The 19,918-nt window shown below is 38.8% G+C and overlaps 2 protein-coding genes across 2 annotated transcripts; both read left to right on the forward strand.

Moving 5' to 3' along the window:
• Nucleotides 1-9,167: 9,167 nt before the first annotated feature.
• On the forward strand, nt 9,168-13,039 carry LOC110045614 (uncharacterized). The gene is made up of 6 exons (XM_089291209.1): nt 9,168-9,649; nt 10,236-10,350; nt 10,615-10,737; nt 11,227-11,266; nt 11,868-12,003; nt 12,396-13,039. Exons 1-6 carry the CDS (start codon nt 9,482-9,484, stop codon nt 12,912-12,914), a joined length of 1,101 nt encoding a protein of 366 aa, XP_089147335.1. The 5' UTR covers nt 9,168-9,481; the 3' UTR covers nt 12,915-13,039.
• A 4,928-nt stretch (nt 13,040-17,967) lies between these two features.
• On the forward strand, nt 17,968-19,496 carry LOC149110779 (uncharacterized). The gene is made up of 2 exons (XM_089291266.1): nt 17,968-18,185; nt 19,222-19,496. The coding sequence occupies exons 1-2, from the start codon at nt 18,095-18,097 to the stop codon at nt 19,494-19,496; spliced, it is 366 nt and encodes a 121-aa protein (XP_089147392.1). The 5' UTR covers nt 17,968-18,094.
• Nucleotides 19,497-19,918: the final 422 nt, after the last annotated feature.

The raw sequence follows: 19,918 nt of genomic DNA on the forward strand, positions 1-19,918 counted from the left end.
GTAGTGTTATTCAATGGGGGACTGCACGAGCTGGGGATCTGGATATTTTAAAATACCAACACATGAAGAGACGTTTGAATGGCAAAGTCTGCGTCTGGCCAAGTCGGGTCCAGAATGTCGGAGCTTATTGGGGCTCCGTGGCACTAAATGACTGGGAGTATTTCTACTATTCTGCTAGTCCATCAAAATATTACTTCCAGCAATAAATTCTCCGGCACTCTACATCTGGGTGGAACGAGGCACTGTGAGAGTAAGTGTCTTGCCCAAGAGCACAACGCAAGAAACCCAACCCCACGACTCTAAACCGGACCGCTAGATCTTTAGTAGCGTGCTACTCATTGGGCTACCTCGCCTCCGCGTGAATGGTTGGGTGAAAAATGTTTGCTGTACACCCAAATATGGCGGACCACTCGGGACAACCCGCATGAAAGCGAGGCTATTCAGACTTTGTTGATTTGTTTTGACAGTGCTTCCCTAGAAAAGTCTTGCTTCGTCGTCGATCTGGTCTGTTTTATTTCGCTGTGCCCACGAGTTGCCGTGTTTCTGAATGCCACGAGAAGGCCTGGAGGGATAGAAATCTTCCATCGTTCGCCTCTAGTAGATCAATGCGATTCTTTGAGACGAAGGAGTTTGTTCGTTACATTTCAGGTTAGCAGAGCTTAGACTGAAAAATAATTTAAACAACGAGCTAGCTTATGTGGTGTCTGGTGGTGTTCCAACAAGATTTGCATGTCCAGTACCTTCCCCAAGGTAAGGAATTACAAGCTCTTCTTGAAAGACATCCTTTGTCTCAAAAGAAGAAGTTGTTTACGTCCGCGTCCAATCACACGGAATCTCAAGAAACAAATACCACGGTGTAATAACTAAGCGATTGAACGTCAACTGCCCCCGTTGTTGAAGCCAGTTAGAGCATCGAACCAAATGACGACGACTTGCAGCTAAAGCTACATTTTCTAAGATCTTCCAGCCTGAAATGTAACGAAAAAACTTAGACAGTTCCTTCGGCGATCGTGAACTCCTTTCCTTCGTCTGTTTTCCCCCCAGAGGCGAACGGGGAAACTGAAAAAAAAAACACTTTTCTGCTGTGGAAGATTTCACTCCCTTCTGGTGGCATTCAGGAACACAAAAACTCATAGGGAGGACGAAACAGAACAGAGCAGATCGAGGACGAAGCAAGCATTGGAAGCATTGTCGATCAAAAAAATTAAAACAAAGCCTGACTAGCCTCGCTTTCATGCGACTCGTTCCGGGCGCCGACAGAGTGGTCCGCCATATTTGCATTCGGTGTATACGCCTATTTTTTCGTGTTGAGCTGGATCCAATTGGAGATGTAGATCGACTAGAACTAGCATACTAAAAAGCCTACGCAGCTTCGCCCTGATAGAAGAAGCAGAGGAACGAATTACTGAAAAAGTCAATAAAGTTATTTGATTTATTATTTGAGTCTATGCACAAAACGTTGCCACACAGCTTGCCAACGCTTAACTCTTGTTTCCGTGGGATAAAACGAACGAGACTATCGATCGATAGCTCTAACCCTTATTTATTTTCCTTTGAAGTTTAGTTCTATACCCGGCCCATTAGTCTGAAGCCCAAAAAAACCTATCCCGTAAGGTACAGCCTACAGTGGTATTCTTTACCTTTATTTACTTATTCTATCCTATGCTAATTTGTGTCCGTATTCTGAAAGACTTTTAACCCGATTTCTCGGAAATTCATGAATTTGTCAATCCCAGGACAAAGTTGAGTCGTTTCATATTTTTATTCATTGATCTTATCCTAAATGCATTCTTTAGATGGGATAACCTGTACTGGGGTTTCGTTGTAGTATAAGACATAACAAACTCGTCCGGTCCTTTTGGTTTAAAAGCCGCTTACAGCGGTTTTCACTGAAAACTGCATAAGTATCACTCGGAAGTATACATTTTTCACGCGCCTTGTATTAAGATTTTTTTTTTAGAATATTTCTAATATCGGAAGAAAACATGGTTTGGTTCTTCGAGGAGGCCATGATAAAAGGCTTGACATTTCACTTGATATCGATGGAGTACAGAAAAGGGTAGGAAAATAAAGTTATAACGACCTTTCAAAATATCTCGAAGAGACGCTTTTAATAGGTAAGTGGATAATTTAAGTGGAAAAAGTCAAGGTTTACTTAAGTATATGTGTACTCTACTTGTCGATCTCAGTGGACCGAATTGAGGTAAAACTTGTCGATTTCTCACTCGATGAAAATCTAAATTATTTAACTCGAAAGCCGTTTTCCTTCATTACATTCTTTTTTTTTTTTTTTTTTTTTTTTTACAGCTTTCAGGGGTTTATTGTGATCAATCATTTCTGAAGACCGCGCTAAAATTTTTGATCACCCGGCTTTTGTTCTTTGTTCTTCCAAATTCCACTTCATTAATTGTGTACTTATTTGAAACTACATGTCTGCTGAATTTTCTTTCCGTGTTTGTTTTTATTCGTTTCTCTGGCAACAAAACGTACTATTTACACAACCGTAATTAAGAAGTTAAGGAAACGTTAGCTTGTCGGTAAAAAGGCCTACTCTGGGGCCTTAAGTCGCCTAAAGTCGCCTTAAGTCGCTCTAAGTCGCCCAAAGTCGCCTTAAGTTGCTATTGGTTACGCAAGGTTAAAAAGGTTTCGACAAACTCAAATTACCCCTGTAGGTTATTAGACTGTCATGTTAGAGTAAACTCCACTCCATCCCTATGGAGTAGGAGGCAGATGGCCCAATGGTTGGTGCAATGGACCCTTATTGGGGATCATTGCATTGTGTTCGTACTTCATAGTGCCTCTCCTCACCCAGATGTGTAAATGGGTACTGGTTACGGAACAGGCAAGGGAGTGGGGACAGGGTGCAGCAGAGGTAACCTCAATAGATGCGCTTTTACTTTTTTTTTTTTTTTTACATTCATTCCCAATGCGTTAGCTTTTAGAGCCATCTAAAACTCCGCTTAAAGGGCCCTAGTCAGCCACACCTTTGTTTTTGTTTACATACAAGAGTTTGGCTATTATATGTTATTCAGAGCATGTCGAAGCAAAGAAAATCACTGTGAAACTACTAAAGATAAAGGGACATACTTTCAGGAACGTAACTTACAGTAAAGCAATAAGATTTCGCTTCACCATACAATATCAATAACTTTGATAGCATCGAAAATAGCAGAGGCTGACTAGGAACCTTTAAGAAGCCGAGGCCCCGACAATTACTGTATTATGCCTCAAAGCCATGGCTGCCTTATGCATAAAAAAACCTAATATTATAATAGTCCTACACCTGAAATAATTTCTACATGTAGACAATACTTAAATAGGAATGACAATCTGATGTATACTCTTTCACAGATGGCTTTTTATTTTCATTAAGTTTTATTTTTTTTTTCCTTGTGTTTCGTTGTAAAAGAGCTAATAAAAACGATGACACTCTGTGTTGTCATTAGGAAATACATTAAATATGGAAAGATATAAGAAATGACTATACTGCGATAACTTCATTTCAGCTTATTACTTTTTTAAAGATATTTCTGAATCAAATCTTTCAAAGACCTACAGAGTATAATTAATAAAATAACAACAGTGAGAGGTGTTCCAGCTCATCAAGATAAAAAGAAAAAAACAGAAGGCTATTTCTGGGTTAACGCTCAATTATTTCTAGTCACTCATTCATTCTGAGTAGTAAAACTATAGTCATCCAAAGTCAATTGAACCGAACTGAGTCTACACTTTAAATACTTTACTTACCCAGTGTAAAAGAGTGACAAAAGTGGGCCATTTCTCCAGCAAAAATCATTATTTGCATTTTATATCCACATTCCACCAACTGTAAACGTTTGAATTTCGTAACTGGGCGAACCAACTTGTAGCATAATGTTTATCTATCCTTTTCGTACATTTGATGAAGCCAGGTATTCACATCATCCTATACACTTTACGTGGACTGCGCTACTGTTACTATCGAAAGCTAAGGTACAGAAAATTCCCTCTGATCAACTCTCAGTAAACATGGCCGCCTGGCCAATGTTTGGAACACGTGTCTTAGTTTGGCCTCGTGTACGCGAGCTCACGCGAACTCACGCGAGTATGATTACTCCGACAAGCGTTTACAAAAAAACAAGAATGAAAACAAATCGCCAAACTAATACTCTCTGAAAGTTGAATACCGTTACTTATTATCGGGTGATTTGAAATAAATCTTCATTCGGGAACACTTAGCAGGAGAACTCGAATTTTCGTGGCAGAGGCCGATGTCTCTTGAAGCATGGAAACCAGTTAGCGGCGCAAGGGTTACTGGGAGAATAAAAATGGCGGAGACCAGTGTGTCTGGTATCGATATATCAATTTCTAGTATTTCGTTGTAAAAATGTCGTTCTGGACATTTGTAATGTGCCAGGTGGAACCTAGTGAAAGCTTGGAAGATATATTTCCTGGTGGTCTGATTAACCGTGATAAAAACCTTCTAAGAAGATTCGATTCACTGTGTAAACTGCCAGGGTCATCATTGTTTTCCGGAACCTGACAAGCTAAGTATTTGGTGAAATCTGAGAGGAAGTGCTCTTACGAAAGACCTTAGCATGCGGTACTCATTATGTTGTTGGGATGTTTTGTCTGACTGAGGCAGGAGAGCAACAAATCGATTATTGGGTGCCTGAAAAGGACTGAGCAACTTTGGAAAACCATGTCATTTGCTAAACTCCCATGCCAAAATTGACCTTGAAGATGCCAAAAATATGACAGAAGTGTCTACCAAGATAACCATTTCTATAATTTGGGAAGCATTGTAAAATAAATGTATGTAAATAGGCTAAAATAGATTTAATTTCCTTGTTCTTTGAATAATTTATGGCAAATATACAAATATTTCAAATTAAATCAAGATATCTTAAATTAAAAAGTTTTGTCACTGTGAATATATTTTTATTAGTTTCGTTTGATATTGGTTTTTATTGTGTTATCTTCACTAACATTCATGCTACCTTGCTAGTGTTTATTGTTATTATTATTTATTATCATTCTTATAGTAGTAATGTCCAGTGTTGTAATTCTTTCTTTAATAGTATTTTTTTAATACGGTTTGAAATCTGGCCCAGGTGGTTCGAAAGCCGGTTGATGCTCACCCAGCACCCAGGTACCTGATATCTTTCACTGCTTATGGTTGTTAGAAAGTTACAAAACTGACAATAATCAAAATTCTCTTTAATCCTGGGTTAGTTTAATCAGGCTTTCAACAACCCGGCCCTGGGGCCCGTTTCTCGAAAGCCCCGGAAACTTTTCGGGCCCGTAAAGTCATTTTTAGTCCGTCTGTATCTAAAAACGGAGAAGTGTATACGCCTGAAACTTCTTCTATGAAGGGAACTTCTCTTCATATTAAGAATATGTGAATAAAACAGCTCTGTAATCGTAAGGTTCGAGATTTTGTTATAGCTTTACGGGCCTGAAAAGTTTCCGGGGCTTTCGAGAACCGGGCCCCTGGATATTTGAGACAGTGGTGACATAGTTATGTACCAGTATTGGTACAATATTGGTTTATTGCAAGAGATATATTGAGAGACTGTTGCTAAGTTTAAAATCACCTTAAATCGCCTAAAGTCGCAATGTTTTTCTGCCAGCTTTGGTGAGTAGGCCTGTGAAAAGCTTCTCACAAAAATTTAGTCTATGTTCTCGGTTCAAAACGTGTCCGAACTTTATACTTCATAGTATTCACTAATCCACCTTTTTTGTTGCGCTTCGGCGATATATCAGGCCCTTAACTATTGCAAGCCATCGGGCAGGCACTATCGAGCCATGTTGCATGGCCCCTCTCCTTCGTTTACCTTGTTGATTCCACTCAAGGGCTGCCCATGCTACCTTCAGGACATCCTTTGCCAAGCCCTTCTTTTCATTTCCTGACCTGTCAGTTCCCAATGATCCTCATTTCTGATCTTCTCCGGCCATCTTTGCCAAGAATACTTTTCAGGGTACTTGTTCAGAAATACTTGGAGTTTGTTTAGCAGAACATTGGTGATTCTCCAAGTCTCTGCTCTAACGAGTTGGACTGACTGACTGACGAGACGTCATCATCAGTCCTAGTTCTCCTCTGGGAGTATATGAGCTTATACGGCCATGACTGACGAGACGTAATTGAGCCAAAATACCCATGCGATACTAAACGAGCCTGATATGCTGTGGTACAAATTAAATCAATTGGGGTTATGCATTGTTAACGTTGGCAGCCTGGTGAGTTACGTATTGCAACGTAACTCGAGCTGCATCAATTTATCGAGACCTACGTGTATATAAACCTGACGTTATTATGTAGATATGTAAATGTTGCTCCAAAGCCCACCAAAAAAGGGTATAATAAAGAGTTAACTGTACAAAAATTCACCAAAGTGACCATGATATCGTAACCATATCAGGTCAGTAAATTGATACCACAGGAAATCAGGACAGGCATGGATTAACTAGTTAACTAGTTGCGAATTTGAGTCGGCGAGAGAGCTGATCAATCGCCGGGTCGAGTCATAGAAAAATGTCTCAACCGGCGCCCTCATCTCGCCGGTTCAGGTACAGTAAGAGACGGGTAAACTTGTCCATAATAAGTAGGAGTCCATGGCAGGGACTGTATCGCATATGAAGGGTTTTAGGGGGAGGAGCTATCATCGTTTCTCAAGTATAAACAAAAGAAATCATGACCGCGAAGGTGTTTGGATATCATATTTGGATATCAAGTACTCAAGACAGTGTTTGACCACATAAGTTCGTCAAAAATACTCCTCTGCGCGTCGTATTTTGAACTCTCTTCCCAAACTCATTAATAATTTAACAACGTTAAACCAAGGAAATCATGACTGTGACAGTGTTTGCATATCTGAATTAGCATGGATTTTTACGATTTTATTTGTCCATTTTCTTCTCCGTTTTGGTTTCCATTGAGTAGACATATCAAACACTCGAGACAGTGTTTGACCAGACTTCTATAAACACCTCGAAGTTCGTCAAAAAATACTCCGCTGCGTCCCGTATTTTCAACTCTCTTCTCGGTGTTTGGAAATCTGTTCAAACACGATCTTTCGTGTTTGATATATATCAAAACCCTTATACTGATTTGGCAGGCAATTTGATAGGCGGCTTGTACAGTCTAACACATTTCGATTATGTTGCATGGTTGTTTCATTATATGATTCTCAGCTCTGTGCAAAACAAATCGTTTGCTATAATTTCGGCCTTTGAGGCAACAACGAAACTTATCATACTTTCGGAGCTGGGGAGAGAATGTCGTGGGTTTGACTTTTAACTGACCAAGTTACCGACCCGTATTGGGTACACTTTGTGAAGTATATATGAAATAATTCATATTTGAACTGCGGTTGTAGATGAAAGTGAAGAATGATTGTCGCAGTAAATTTTCCAATTTAAGCAATAAAATGGGTACACTTTCTTAAAAATCTGTGCTGGGCTACTCCCAGGGAGATGGCACGTCCGTTTTCCATGTAAACGAAGATGTCTGTTGATTAGGAGCTGATAGCAGATAAAACGAGAGCCAATAGAAAGGATAGTTATATATAGATAATAAGCAGTTTCAGGTAAACATTGCTAAAATATTGATTATCAATGGTAACAAGCAGATGCTATTTGCAAACTGGTTTAATGAAAAAAACTTAGAGCCAGGGTGAATTATCGTCAGCACTTTGTGAGCTGTTATATAGTATAAACGGCGAGCAGCCTATATTAATGTATCCCTACATTTTCAACGAGTATTTTCTACTATTCTGCCCACAAGAGCTTTACCAATGAAACGCCGTTCCTTCCTTTCGTCGTCATTGTTGTTAGTGTCTGCTTTATGGCCATTTTGGCTTCACTATATGGCACTTGCGAGCCAAGGCGAGTGAACTGGTTAACCTTAATAAACTAACTTTCGCTTTAGCAAAGCAAAGCCTACTTAGAGGTCTCATGTTAAACTGTTTCCCGTTGTCTTTCTCTTGAGAGCGCTTGATAGCACAGACAAATCTTTTAGAGAAGAAAACTTGCCAATTTTAGTGGTTTTACTATAACTGAAGTTTCTATATGACACTGAAATCTCCATAGTGCGGCCAGACAACGAAAATAGTTACGTAACTTTAATACTGGACGAGTATTTTGATAGATTTGACAAGCTGTCGTAACCTATTTGTCATATGGCATTGAACAGTTTCTTTAATGAACGCAGAAATAAAATTTTGGAGATAAACGTTTTAAGTTTCAGACAAAAAAAAAAAACAAAGCATGAATTGAAAAAATTACATATTTAAAAGCTGGAAATATATTTGACAGATCTCTCAAGTTGTCGTAATTTATCTGTAACTTGACTGAAGACACATTCAATTTGTTAAATTAATTGATAAAAATTCACTTCAAATGTTCGAGAATAAAAGACAAAAAGTACTTGTGTCTCCTTCTGAACTCGTGGGTTGGCCCGTTCAGGTGGAAATCTGTATAAATACCATTAGCGCTGGTTACAAAATGTGCGCCCCGACAGAAGTGATAAATTTCAAATTCGTAATCATATCCTGAGTCGTGCTAGCGCTTAAGATCTACAAGATGCAAAGTGCCCCCCACTCACCGCTCCCCCCCCCCCCCCAAACAAAAAAAAATAAAATAAAAAATTGATCCTCTTAGTTTACTTTAAACACTGTTAAACGAAGCGACCGGCTTCAAAATGGGCAGACTAAATCAACTCACTTAAAGCTTGTTTGACCGATTCTGAATGACACACGCTTACTTTCTTTGTAGCTTGCGGGCAAGCTCTCATGGAGAGAAGAAAGCAAAAACTTCTAGAAATTAACATATGGTTTGAATTTTAAATTGACAATTATACAACAACATTAACATTAGCATTTCACAATATTCCGTTTTCTAATTTTGTTCTCAGAAGAAGACATTTGCTTAATAATTGAACTACAAAACATTGCGATAAAATGCAAAACACTTGAAACTGTTTTGGTTTAAACATGAATGGCCTTTCGAAGTTCGCCCAACGTCGACGTTATTATCTATTTATTGTTTAGTTTTGAGATTTTTTTCATTAAGGTACTGAATTATAACCCTGTGTGACAGAACCATTCAATTCCTGCAAATCGTTTTACGAGAGTTTTTCGTGCTAATATTTTATTGCATTTTTTTATCTGGTATTTTTTATCATTTTTTCTTTGCATTCGTGTCTCTTAGAAATTGTTAGTTTATATTTTAATTTATACCGTGTTTATTTACCTAGTTGGCTAGATACATATAGTGACGTGGAGCAGACGTCGTCATTAATTTTTAAAACAGATTGTTTTCAGTTTTTCCATTTTTTTTTTTTTTTTTTTGCAATGTTTTATAGTAAAATCTTATTTTGTTCTTGATTTTGGTCTTATTCTGTTTATCCACAGATCTCTGCCGACATCTCAAGTTTACCACACCAGTCGATGGATATGCCCTGCATGGCCACGTGATTAAGAATATATCTTTAAACACAGGAATGCGTGACTCTTGCAAAGGGCGATGTACGATAGAAAGTAACTGTGTGTCAATCAACATCGGTCCACCAATAAACGACAAAGTCTTATGTCAGTTGAGTAACTCTGACGACATTCAACATCCTGATGATGTTAAGCCACGTGACGGTTTTACGTACAGAGGCACTGAGGTAAGAAATTCAGACTCAGTTATCGTTATTTCTGTCTCTATGTTTGTTTCCTTGTCTATTTGTCTGTCTGCCTGTTTGTTTTTTTTTCCTTGTTTGTTTCTTTGTTTGTTTGTTTCTTTGTTGGCTTGTTTGCATTTTTGGGGGCTCGCTTGCTTCGTTTAGCACCATGTACCTTACCCAAACTGCAGCTCTGTGTATAGCCAGGTATCTCTCGCAGAGAAGACAGCTCAGGATTTCAATTAGCTTTTATTACCATCTTGTATTTTTAGTGGTTTTTTTCTTTTATTTTCGTTTTAGAGTTGACGTGTTGTCCTCGTGGATGTTGCCGACAAAACTATATTTAGGTTTAGGTTTAGATTTAGGATACGAATCGTGCTGTTTATTTTCTTTGTTTGTTGTTTTGTTTGTCTTTTGATTATAAAAGAATTCAAGGCGCTTAACTCAGTCTTACCGAATCATTTACAACAACGTTCACAGACAAGACGGATAAAGCAAATGAAATTGACAAAGTATAAAAACGGGGATTGCAGATTGCTTCGACTGTTATTAGTAATTGAGATCACACCAATTCCTTTTCTGCCTTCAGAATGCCTGCTCCAGTAGTCCTTGTACTCATAATGCGGCCTGTCTGAATGGATTTACAGACAAGAAATACCTCTGTGTGTGTCAGACGGGTTTCATTGGGGAACAATGCGAAAAAGGTGAAACTATGTAACGGCACTGAAGATGCATGTACTGGGTAAATTAAGTTTAAAATGGTGAAGGATGGGTTGATTCAAGGAGCTTGCTTAATCGCTAGCTGTGACGGTCTGGAACTCTCCTAATAAATCATACAGAAAGGCCTGCGAAAATCATAACGTTAAACGTACGAGGTTTTATGTGTTGCTGTTCCCTTGGTGAGATTTGAATTGGATTGTGTTAAAATTATAATTCATTTTATCCTCGTTCACTTGCTCACTACCTAGATATCAATGAATGCAAAGACGGTACAAATGACTGTCACCTGAACGCAAACTGTACAAACACCTTTGGATCCTTCTATTGCGCTTGTAACGCGGGATATACTGGAGATGGACGCAAATGTTCAGGTAGAATTTAATGTTTAATCATCATAACCTAACTTAGGAATCAGATCAATGAAACAGCATGTTGGAGCACATGCGTTCCTGGGAAAAAAAATGTAGCAGGTTGCTTATGCGAAGGCTTGTCCCCTGAAACACAAGAGAGTATTTGTGATTGCAACCTATCCTTACATCATCTCTTGTGTGTGCGCAAGTTTTCCCTGTTTATCGGTAACATGGCCACAGGTCCCTCACAAAAGGTTCCCTGGCATGTTTGGGCCTAGTCCACATCTTTATGGGACAACGTGCCTTTCCTCGTGACGTTAGCTCACCCTTTTTCTGGGTTATATTAATTTAGTCCCATTCTCTTTGTTACATGTAATATTAAGGGTTTGAATGCTGTTCTTAATTTTGCAAGTGATTCATCTGTTTCGTTTTAGAGCCATTCTCTTCCTAAGAATAATTTTACATTAAATAACGGACAGTTCTTGACAGTGTGTGATTTTTATTCCTTAGCGGTGGCTGGATCCTGCAAGGAGCTGTTTGGCATGAACTTGTAAGAACAGGTCCTCTTGTTGAAGTTTAGTAGTTCGGAAAGCTGTGGTCTCGATCCACACCCGCAGCAGCAGCAACATCGAAACAAAATATAAACCTACATTTAGCCAGAAACGACTAATAGGACCAAACAAAAACAAAATGAAACAAACTGAATTTCATACTTACCGTACACATCTTCAAGCACTAGCATAAAACAAAAAAATTGAATCCATCCATCTTCCGCTGCTAACTTGAAAAGGGGGCAACACTTAACTAATTAACGCTAATTGTAGAGGAGATTCGTCTTCTAACAGCAGTTTGCCACAGATTGAGGGTTAACTTCTAAAATGATGGCATGTGATATCTGCCATGATCCGTAGCTGATTCAAAATGCATAGTCAGTATAAGCCATTAGTTTGCGTTAGTGATAAGTGCGAGTTTAAGGGTTTGTCATTGAAAGCTTTACCGTTTTAAGTCAATGCATTGATAGTCTTGTTATACCTACCAAGTTAAATGTAACTGAACGATATCATTACACACAACACTTGTAATTGATTTTCAATTTCCCTCTGTCTAAAGAAAGCTGTTCGAATAGTTACAAATCTGTCGTAACTCCTTAGATCTACAGGTAATAAGGCTTACCCACTGAAGCTGGGATCATCACTTGAACTTGATGTTTACTGCCACATGACTAATGACCTTGGGGCATGCGAAGGTAGCGGATGGACGCTGGTCATGAAAATTGATGGCGATAAGGTAGAGTTATAATCGTTATTGTTTATTTTACTTAGAAATACAGATGTATTAGATTGATTAAAAACAACGTCTAACAAAGCGTAGCTTCCTGTAACATAACGTAACGTAACGTAGCGTTATAACACATCACATAACATAGCATAGCAAATCAAAACCTAAGAAGTCGCTCAGTATGAAACTAGAAGCTAAATAATATTAATAAAACTTAAGTTTTAAAAGTTTTTGAAAGCAATCTTGTTAAAGGGCAATCGTCCCATAGAATCTTACAAAGGCGTAAACCCTTCTCATGACTGGGGGGATACCCTCCCACCGTGGAGCTTTTAGATGACATGTACTCGCGAGGGTTTATATATTTTTACTAAATGCTGGTACTCTATCACTTTTGTGCATAGATGACTTTCCACTACGATTCCAGTCTTTGGAGCAACAGGGAAACCTTCAACCCGAAAGGAGGAGAGACTGGTTTTGACTTGCAAGAGACCAAGATACCGACCTACTGGAATACATCCTTCTCCAAGATCTGTCTTGGTATGAAAATCGGCCAGAAAATCAAGTTCATTGTTATCAACAAGCATGCCAACTCCCTCTACTCACTAATTGCTGACGGGCAGTACCGTGCTACCTCACTAGGTCGTGATACTTGGAAAGAACGTATTGGTTCGGCAGCATCTTTGCAAAGCTATTGCAACAGGGAAGGGTTCAACGCAGTAGCTAACTTCGAGGTCAATGCCAAAGCAAGAATCGGTTTGATCAGTAACAATGAAGATGACTGTGGTACTTGTGATTCTAGAATCGGGTTTGGTAGTGGAGGTTACCCAGCCGACACCAACACTTGTGGCAATGCGGCCATGGGGACAGCAGATAATGGAGACAAGACCATCAAAGCCATCGGATACATCTTGATTCAGTGAAACTCGTATACGCATGTTATCTACGTTCAGTGGAACCCCAGTTTTACGATATGGCAAGGGGACAACAAAATCATATCGTGAAATCGCGATATCATCAACTAATGATATCAGGATATGATCAATAATAAAATTTTAATTGCAAGTGTAATCAATCAAATCAATAAGTTTCCGCAACATGATTCCTGTACTAAATGTATTTTATTTACAGAAATGAATGACAAATGTAACAGCCGAAAAAATAACATCATGTCCATTCACAGTTAGTGCAGCGTTTGATAGCTGTTTGCCACTCTTTTACAGTATGTGATATTAATTATATTGCTGTAACGGGAAAAGCTTTATGCTTGGGGTCGCCAGATTTCCATCATTATGCCGGGAATATCGTTGAACCGAATATTGTTAAATCGGGATTCTGCTCAATTTACTGTAACTTTTGCAGGGACACAGAATGTTGATCGTTAAATGTGGAGTATCGATCTCTAATTCGACGATCGTAAAATCGAGGTTCGATTCCAATGTACTTGATATACAGTCGCTCCGAGAAAGGTTGCTTTCAAGAAGTGTAAAAGCATACAGGTGGATTCCGAAAGGTACTATGGAGGTAAACGTTGTTTACAATCGTTTAATATCGAACGAAAAGGTGTTTCAATGTAGAGGGCAAGAGAAATCGCAACCACAAAGTGTTCATTGTTAATTCCCTCCCCCCCCCCCCCCGCCCCCTAGCTGTCAGGTTAAAACACCGTAAACGTCGATCATGCATTGGTAAACACTACCCGTTATTCCTTTCGACTGTTACCTTTTGTTGGAAATTTCTCGAAACTGCTGTATGCATATTTATAAAATAACTGAGCTACTCCGCGCGCTCTCATTGGTCGATAGGCGTGTTTAGTTGAGAGTATGGAAACACGGTTGTGACGTTTTAAATTCGCGCGTATTTTTGAGAAATAACACTCGAGAGGAGGGGGTGGGGGGAGAGGGGGACTGAGAGAATTCTCGAAAGTTAAGCAAACGCGAGACATAGCTCTCTCAAATTCTCCCAACCATCCTCGTGTTTAGATGAAGCCATGTAAACACGGAAAAGGTGCTCTATCGCTTAAAATGTATATGTGCAAGCATGCTATAGACCTATCTGGACTTTTTTTTTAGTCAAGACGTACGGTTTTAAAATAACCAAAACGTTTTATGGTCATGTGCAATGCAAACCCTGCCAGCACCAACGTACAATCGTCAACTTTCAAGATCTCAATTCATTACTTTTTACCTCTTCTTAACATAGCACATCCTTAGTAATGCCTGCTCTTTGAGGGTCGCCATTGACATACCATTAATTGACTGCACCTAGCCCCTTTTTTTGAACAGCAAATTTCATAAGACAGTTCTGGATGATCGCAGAATATTATAGCAAAAAGGGAATGGCAGAACTACTGAGCAAGAAAGAGAAACCTAATAATACGTGGATAAAGGCGAGGAAGAAAGAAACCTTACCTCCAAGTATGAATGACAGAAACACATATCTAGCTACATCTTGCACCGCGTGTATAGCCATGATATGAGGCGCGCTTGATCATGTGATCTACATTCAAACTTTAAGTGGGACTTAAATGTATTCTTCGCCTTAAAACTTTGACAAATTCTCATCTCGTTTTTTTTTTTTTTTTTTTTCTTGAAAGACAAATAAAGACAGATGAAATTGCAGCAGGAATAACAAAACGCTCGATTTAAAGTCACTTTCTAATGACATTGAGGGAGGCACAATGGCCTCATGGTTAGTGCGCTCGTCTCTGGATCGAGCGGCCCATGTTCGGGCCCTGGCTGGGAACATTGCGTTGAGTTCTTGGGCAAGACACTTAACACTCACACTAGTATTGCCCCTCTCCACCTAGGTGTATAAATGGGTGCCCACGAATTTAATGCTGGGGGTAACCCTGCAATGGACTACCATCCCTTCCAAGGGGAAGTAGAAATACTCCTAGTCGCTTCACGCTACAGAAACCGGAATAAGGTCCGGCCTGATAGTGCACGAAGGCTTATGGTTAGTACGTTTGTAGAAAAAAAAAAAAAAGACGGTTGAGAAACTTGTGACATTCTACGGTCAGCCTTGCCACCCTCAACTTCGTATAAGGTTTATTTATTTATTTATTTATTTATTTATTTATTTATTTATTTATTTTGTTGTTCTAGTGTTGTGCAAATAGTGTTATCTAATTTATCTTTCATCTTGTTGTTTATATGATAACCTTAGAACCCCGAAGGTAGCCCCACTGCATTTGGTCGGGAGTACACTTTTCCTGTTTTTCCTAATTAGAAGTTATTGGGATTATGTGTCCGAGTTTGGCGCTTGTTAGATATTACTTGGTGTACCTTTATCCATTCTACTGTAACTTAGGGCCTGGCTGACCAACGCTCCCGTGCCTCGTAACTTCTGATTGTGGTTGGTTGTGTAGTGAAAGCAAAATCGGTAAAATTCAACTAAATTAATCGGCACTTATTCACATTCAATTATTTCGTTAAAACATTTCCTGACATGCCTGCTGCAATTTCATCTGTCTTTTTTCGTTCTTCGGAAGGAATTGAAATGGATACTTTTGAGAACTTGGGAAAGTCTCTTCCCCGAGCTTCTTCCCAAAGTTTCTTAGCGAAGGTTTTCACTAGCAGGATTGTTGCCGTGTAAATACAGTGGATTCGACTGTTTTGACTGTCTTGCCCTTTTAGCTACATCAAAAAGGCCGCTGTCAGTTTTAAAGGATAGATTTAAGGCTATTTAATCTGGATTACGATTAGAGTTTCATTGAGTGGTACAGAATGACATATACCGGCCCATTCCAGAACGTTCGTCTTCTGTATGTGTTTTGCAAGTAATTCATAAGAGTCAATATTGTTAAGATCAAAACACACGTCTTCCACCATCTGAGTTCCATGATTAACGTACCTGTTATAAAAAAAAAAAAAAAAAAAAAAAAACTGGTTTGTTGTTATTTCTTATTTCCCGGTTAGATTTCGAAATTGGGTAATGCCAATTAGCTTTAACGGTGTTGTCTTTGCGAAATTCAGGTCAACATTTCAACATAGTTCTATGTAGAATTGAGAACTGATGGTTAGGTCTTTGACATTATAGCTGCAATACAAAAGAACCAGGGTACCGAATATGCCAACTAGTTTTTTTTTTTTTTTTTTTTTTTTGATGATGATGATTTATTTGTGTTTTTGTTCTTGTTTGTTTGTTTGTTTTGTTGTTTTGTTTGTGTGTGTGTGTGTGTGTGTGTGTGTGTGTGTGTGTGTGTGTGTGTGTGTGCGTGTGTGTGTGTGTGTGTTGTTTTGGTTTTGTTTTTAATTTCTCTCCGTCTTGTTTTGTTTCTCATTTTCGCACATACAGTCAACAGTTTACTGTTATTCCAGTCTTTGGATCAACAACGATACCTTTAATATTGTGTGTGGAGAGGCTCGGTTTGATTTATACGAGGCCAAGCTATCGACCTACTGGAACACTACTTTCACTAAGATTTGTTTCGGCACGAGATTCGTCAACAGATCACGTTCATGTCATCAACAAGCATGCCAGCTCCCTGTACTCAGTGATTGCCGACGGGAAATAACGTGGATCGATCATTGTCGCACTTGGAGAACACTCATTGGTTCCGAGGCCTCCTTACAAAGCCATTGGAGCCAGGAAGGGTCTAACGTAGTTGGAAGCAGCGCCGCGCATTTCAAAGCAAGAATCGGCGTACTTGGTACCAATGAAAACGACGGTGGTACTTTTGACTCTAGATTAGGGTTTGGAACAGGATCGAGGGGATCCTGATAATACTAACACATATGTGGTAATGAGGCCCTAAAGAGCCCTAGTAATGAAGACATGGAACTATTTTTTGTGTTTATATCGTATATGGACAGGGGGAGAAACCCGGGATCGGGTTGTTGTTTTGTTTGTTTTGTTTCTTTGTTTTGTTAGTTTGTCGTCTCTGCCGTTTTATTTCATTGTATTCAGAGGCTTTTTTGATAATTTAACGTGTGGCAGCAGTGTGATCAAATTTATGGGCAGTGCATGCAGGGAAGATGTAACCGGAGAACGATGGAAATTCGATCAAGAGCCGATTGATGAAGCCAAATTATTGGGCCTGTCTATTGATGCTCACTTCTCTTAGACTAAGCACATAGTCCTCAGCTATAGGTGATTTCAGGCGCATTAGACCATTTATAAGCAAAAACACCGCTCTCTGCTCTACCAATCTCTAAATTCAACCATCTTTTGACAGCTGTTGTTCCATTTGGGATGTGCTTAACGTTTCGCTGAATAACAAAAACTGCACAAAAATGTTTGTCAGGGTCATTACAAGGTCTCGTTATGAAGCCAGTGCCAGTCCTTGACAAGCTGATAGGCTGCATTGGTACAATCTTTCCCCGCGGCCGAAAAAGGCTTGAAATGATCCTAATTTTTAAAATAATGAAAGGACTTACCCGAAGTGTTGGCAATATTTATTTACTATCCGTACAAATACAATTACGTACAATTTACCGAAAAGAAGTCTTTTATCGCTTATAGCGGGGCATCAATATGGAAACGACGCAAAATAAGCCCATCTAAGCGTTTCAAACGTGAAATCAAACGATTCTATAGAGGCAGTCCGTCAGGCCCCCTTATAGCAACCTCGTAAAACTTGTTTACTGTTTCACAAAATTGCTATAAAGGGGGGCCTGATGGACACGCAGTTAACGGCTGATTGAAGTATTTCAAGAGTACACTCAAGAGAATAGGGTGTATAATATTTCCACTTTGTGTGTGAAAGAGAACAAGAATGCCATATAGAACGGTAAGGATTTCGACGTTGGGGCGGATACTGCCCATCTAAAGCCTTATTTGTTATCTCAAGCTCTCAGGTAGATTGCACGGCTGTTATACGTGTGAGGTAAGATGTCTGTTATGAGCTGATAGCAGATAAAACGTGAACCAATAGGAAGGACAGACATCAAATAACAGGTGGTTTTAGTTAAATATTGCTCAATTTCTGTGTAGTAATAAGCAGAGGCTGACTTTAAATTGTTATGACCAAATAAATTAGAGCCAGAATAAACTGTCGTTAGGACTTGGCGAGCTGTTTCTGAGAAAAAACAACGAACAGTTTAAAAACTCCCTTTACTTTCAACAAGTACTTTCTACTATCCTGCTCAAAGAAAGTCTATCGATGAAACGCAGTTCGTGCCTGACGCTGCAATCGTTGTTCGTGTTTGCTTTATGTGAAACTTGGTTTCGACTTATTGCACTTGCGAACCAAGGTGAGTAAACTAGGTAGCCCCTTAGATTAAATGTCCCTTATCCAAGTAAAATCTAGTTGAAGGCCTCATAATGTCTTTCGAGTTAAACCTGCTTCCTGAAGAGCCAGCGGGGAAGCGTTTGAAGGCAGATTTTAGTTTTCTTTTTCTTCGGTCAAATCTCTCTTGAGACAGCTAATCAAAACGGCAGATCTCCTAAAGCAGAACATATGTAATTGTTTGTGTTTTTATGGAACTAAACTTTTTTTATGATTGAAACCTCAAAGAAATGAAATTGAAGTAACTTTAAAGCAGGACGTATTCCTCTCCAGAAAGGAACATGCGGTATGAATCGGTTCTCTCCATTGCTCACAATTTTCCCTAAGATGGGCTTCTAAGGACGGACAGCGGACACGTTTAAATTAATTGCCACTAAAATAAACACTACTATCTAAATAATTAAATTTTAAAACAACTTGAATATATTTGACAGTTATGTCAAGTTGTAGTAATTGATATATCACGTAACTTGACATTTTTATTAAAAATGAGGTGCGTAATTAAAGCCATTAAGTAAAATCGCTCGAAAAAAAGGAAAACAAGCGTTGGCTACGTTTATGAGGTGGCCCTCAACCCTATTCAAAAATCACGAGTACTGTCAATCCTTAATTACCCTCGCACTTTTACGATTACTCATTTATTATATGACTGGGAAAATCACGAAAGTGCGCGCGTTAATTTGCAGTACAAATTGAAAATTAATGATAAGTTGGCCTTCTCTCAGCCAATCACAATGAAGTAATTTTTTCAGTTACGTAATAAAGCCTGGATCATAAAACAGTTTCTTTACTGAGTGGGATTTCCATTGATAACTGGAGCCATCTATTTAAATCACTTATCTTTCTAGCGAGGCAAGCGATCGAGACAGAAAGTCTCGCCAAAATATTCCTTCATGTATTTCCTTACCATTTGTGAAACCCGGACAACAAGCATTAGCACGTTTTCATTTTATTCATTTTATTTTATTTTCTATTTTCTTTTTAATTCTAGTTATCCACAGATCTCTGCCGACAGCTCAAGTTTAGCTCACCAGTTAATGGATATGCTCTGCATGGCCACGTGATCAAGAATATTTCTTTAAGCTTGGAAATGCGTGCCTCTTGCAAAGGGCGATGTACCATAGAAAGTAGATGTATATCGATAAACATTGGTCCAGCAATAAACGACAAAGTTTTATGTCAGTTGAGTGACTCTGACCACATTCAACATCCTGATGATCTTAAACCACGTAACGGTTATAAATACAGAGGCAGCGAGCTGGTAAATTCAGACTAAGTTGGCGAATTAGTATTATTATTATTGTTATTATTATTATTATTATTATTATTATTATTATTATTATTATTATTATTATTATATTTATCGAGTAGCACCAAGGTCTTTATAAGATATGAACTAGCACTTTGAACGTGAAGTTTTCTTTTTTTTCTTGAACATATTCAAGACACGAGTGCGTGATCAGATATCCCACACAAAAACGAATAGAGCTCAGTATTACTCAGTAGCTAACGAATCACGGAGTTTGTTTGTTTGTTTGCTTGCTTCAATTTGTCTGTTTTGGTTTTTTGTGGTTTCTGCTTATAATTTACGAGTAAATAAAATTGGCTAAGTATGAGCAGAGGATATTCTCGACTACTTTTACTGTTATCGATGAAGATATCATCAATGAGTTTCTTCCTTTACCTTCCTGCTTTTAG

The sequence above is a fragment of the Orbicella faveolata genome, unplaced genomic scaffold (genome assembly GCF_042242905.1).
Source record: "Orbicella faveolata isolate gen_17 unplaced genomic scaffold, um_ofav_v1 contig_24, whole genome shotgun sequence".
Classification (NCBI taxonomy): Eukaryota; Metazoa; Cnidaria; class Anthozoa; order Scleractinia; family Merulinidae; genus Orbicella; species Orbicella faveolata.

Bases quoted from the DNA above. Each gene is read 5' to 3' on its own strand.
- LOC149110779 (XM_089291266.1), top strand. From the start codon at position 18,095: ATGAAACGCAGTTCGTGCCTGACGCTGCAATCGTTGTTCGTGTTTGCT. The intron at 18,186-19,221 runs GTGAGTAAACTA...AGTTATCCACAG, and splicing joins TATTGCACTTGCGAACCAAG to ATCTCTGCCGACAGCTCAAG.
- LOC110045614 (XM_089291209.1), top strand. From the start codon at position 9,482: ATGCGTGACTCTTGCAAAGGGCGATGTACGATAGAAAGTAACTGTGTG. The intron at 10,351-10,614 runs GTGAAACTATGT...CTCACTACCTAG, and splicing joins TGGGGAACAATGCGAAAAAG to ATATCAATGAATGCAAAGAC. The intron at 11,267-11,867 runs GTAAGAACAGGT...GTAACTCCTTAG, and splicing joins GAGCTGTTTGGCATGAACTT to ATCTACAGGTAATAAGGCTT.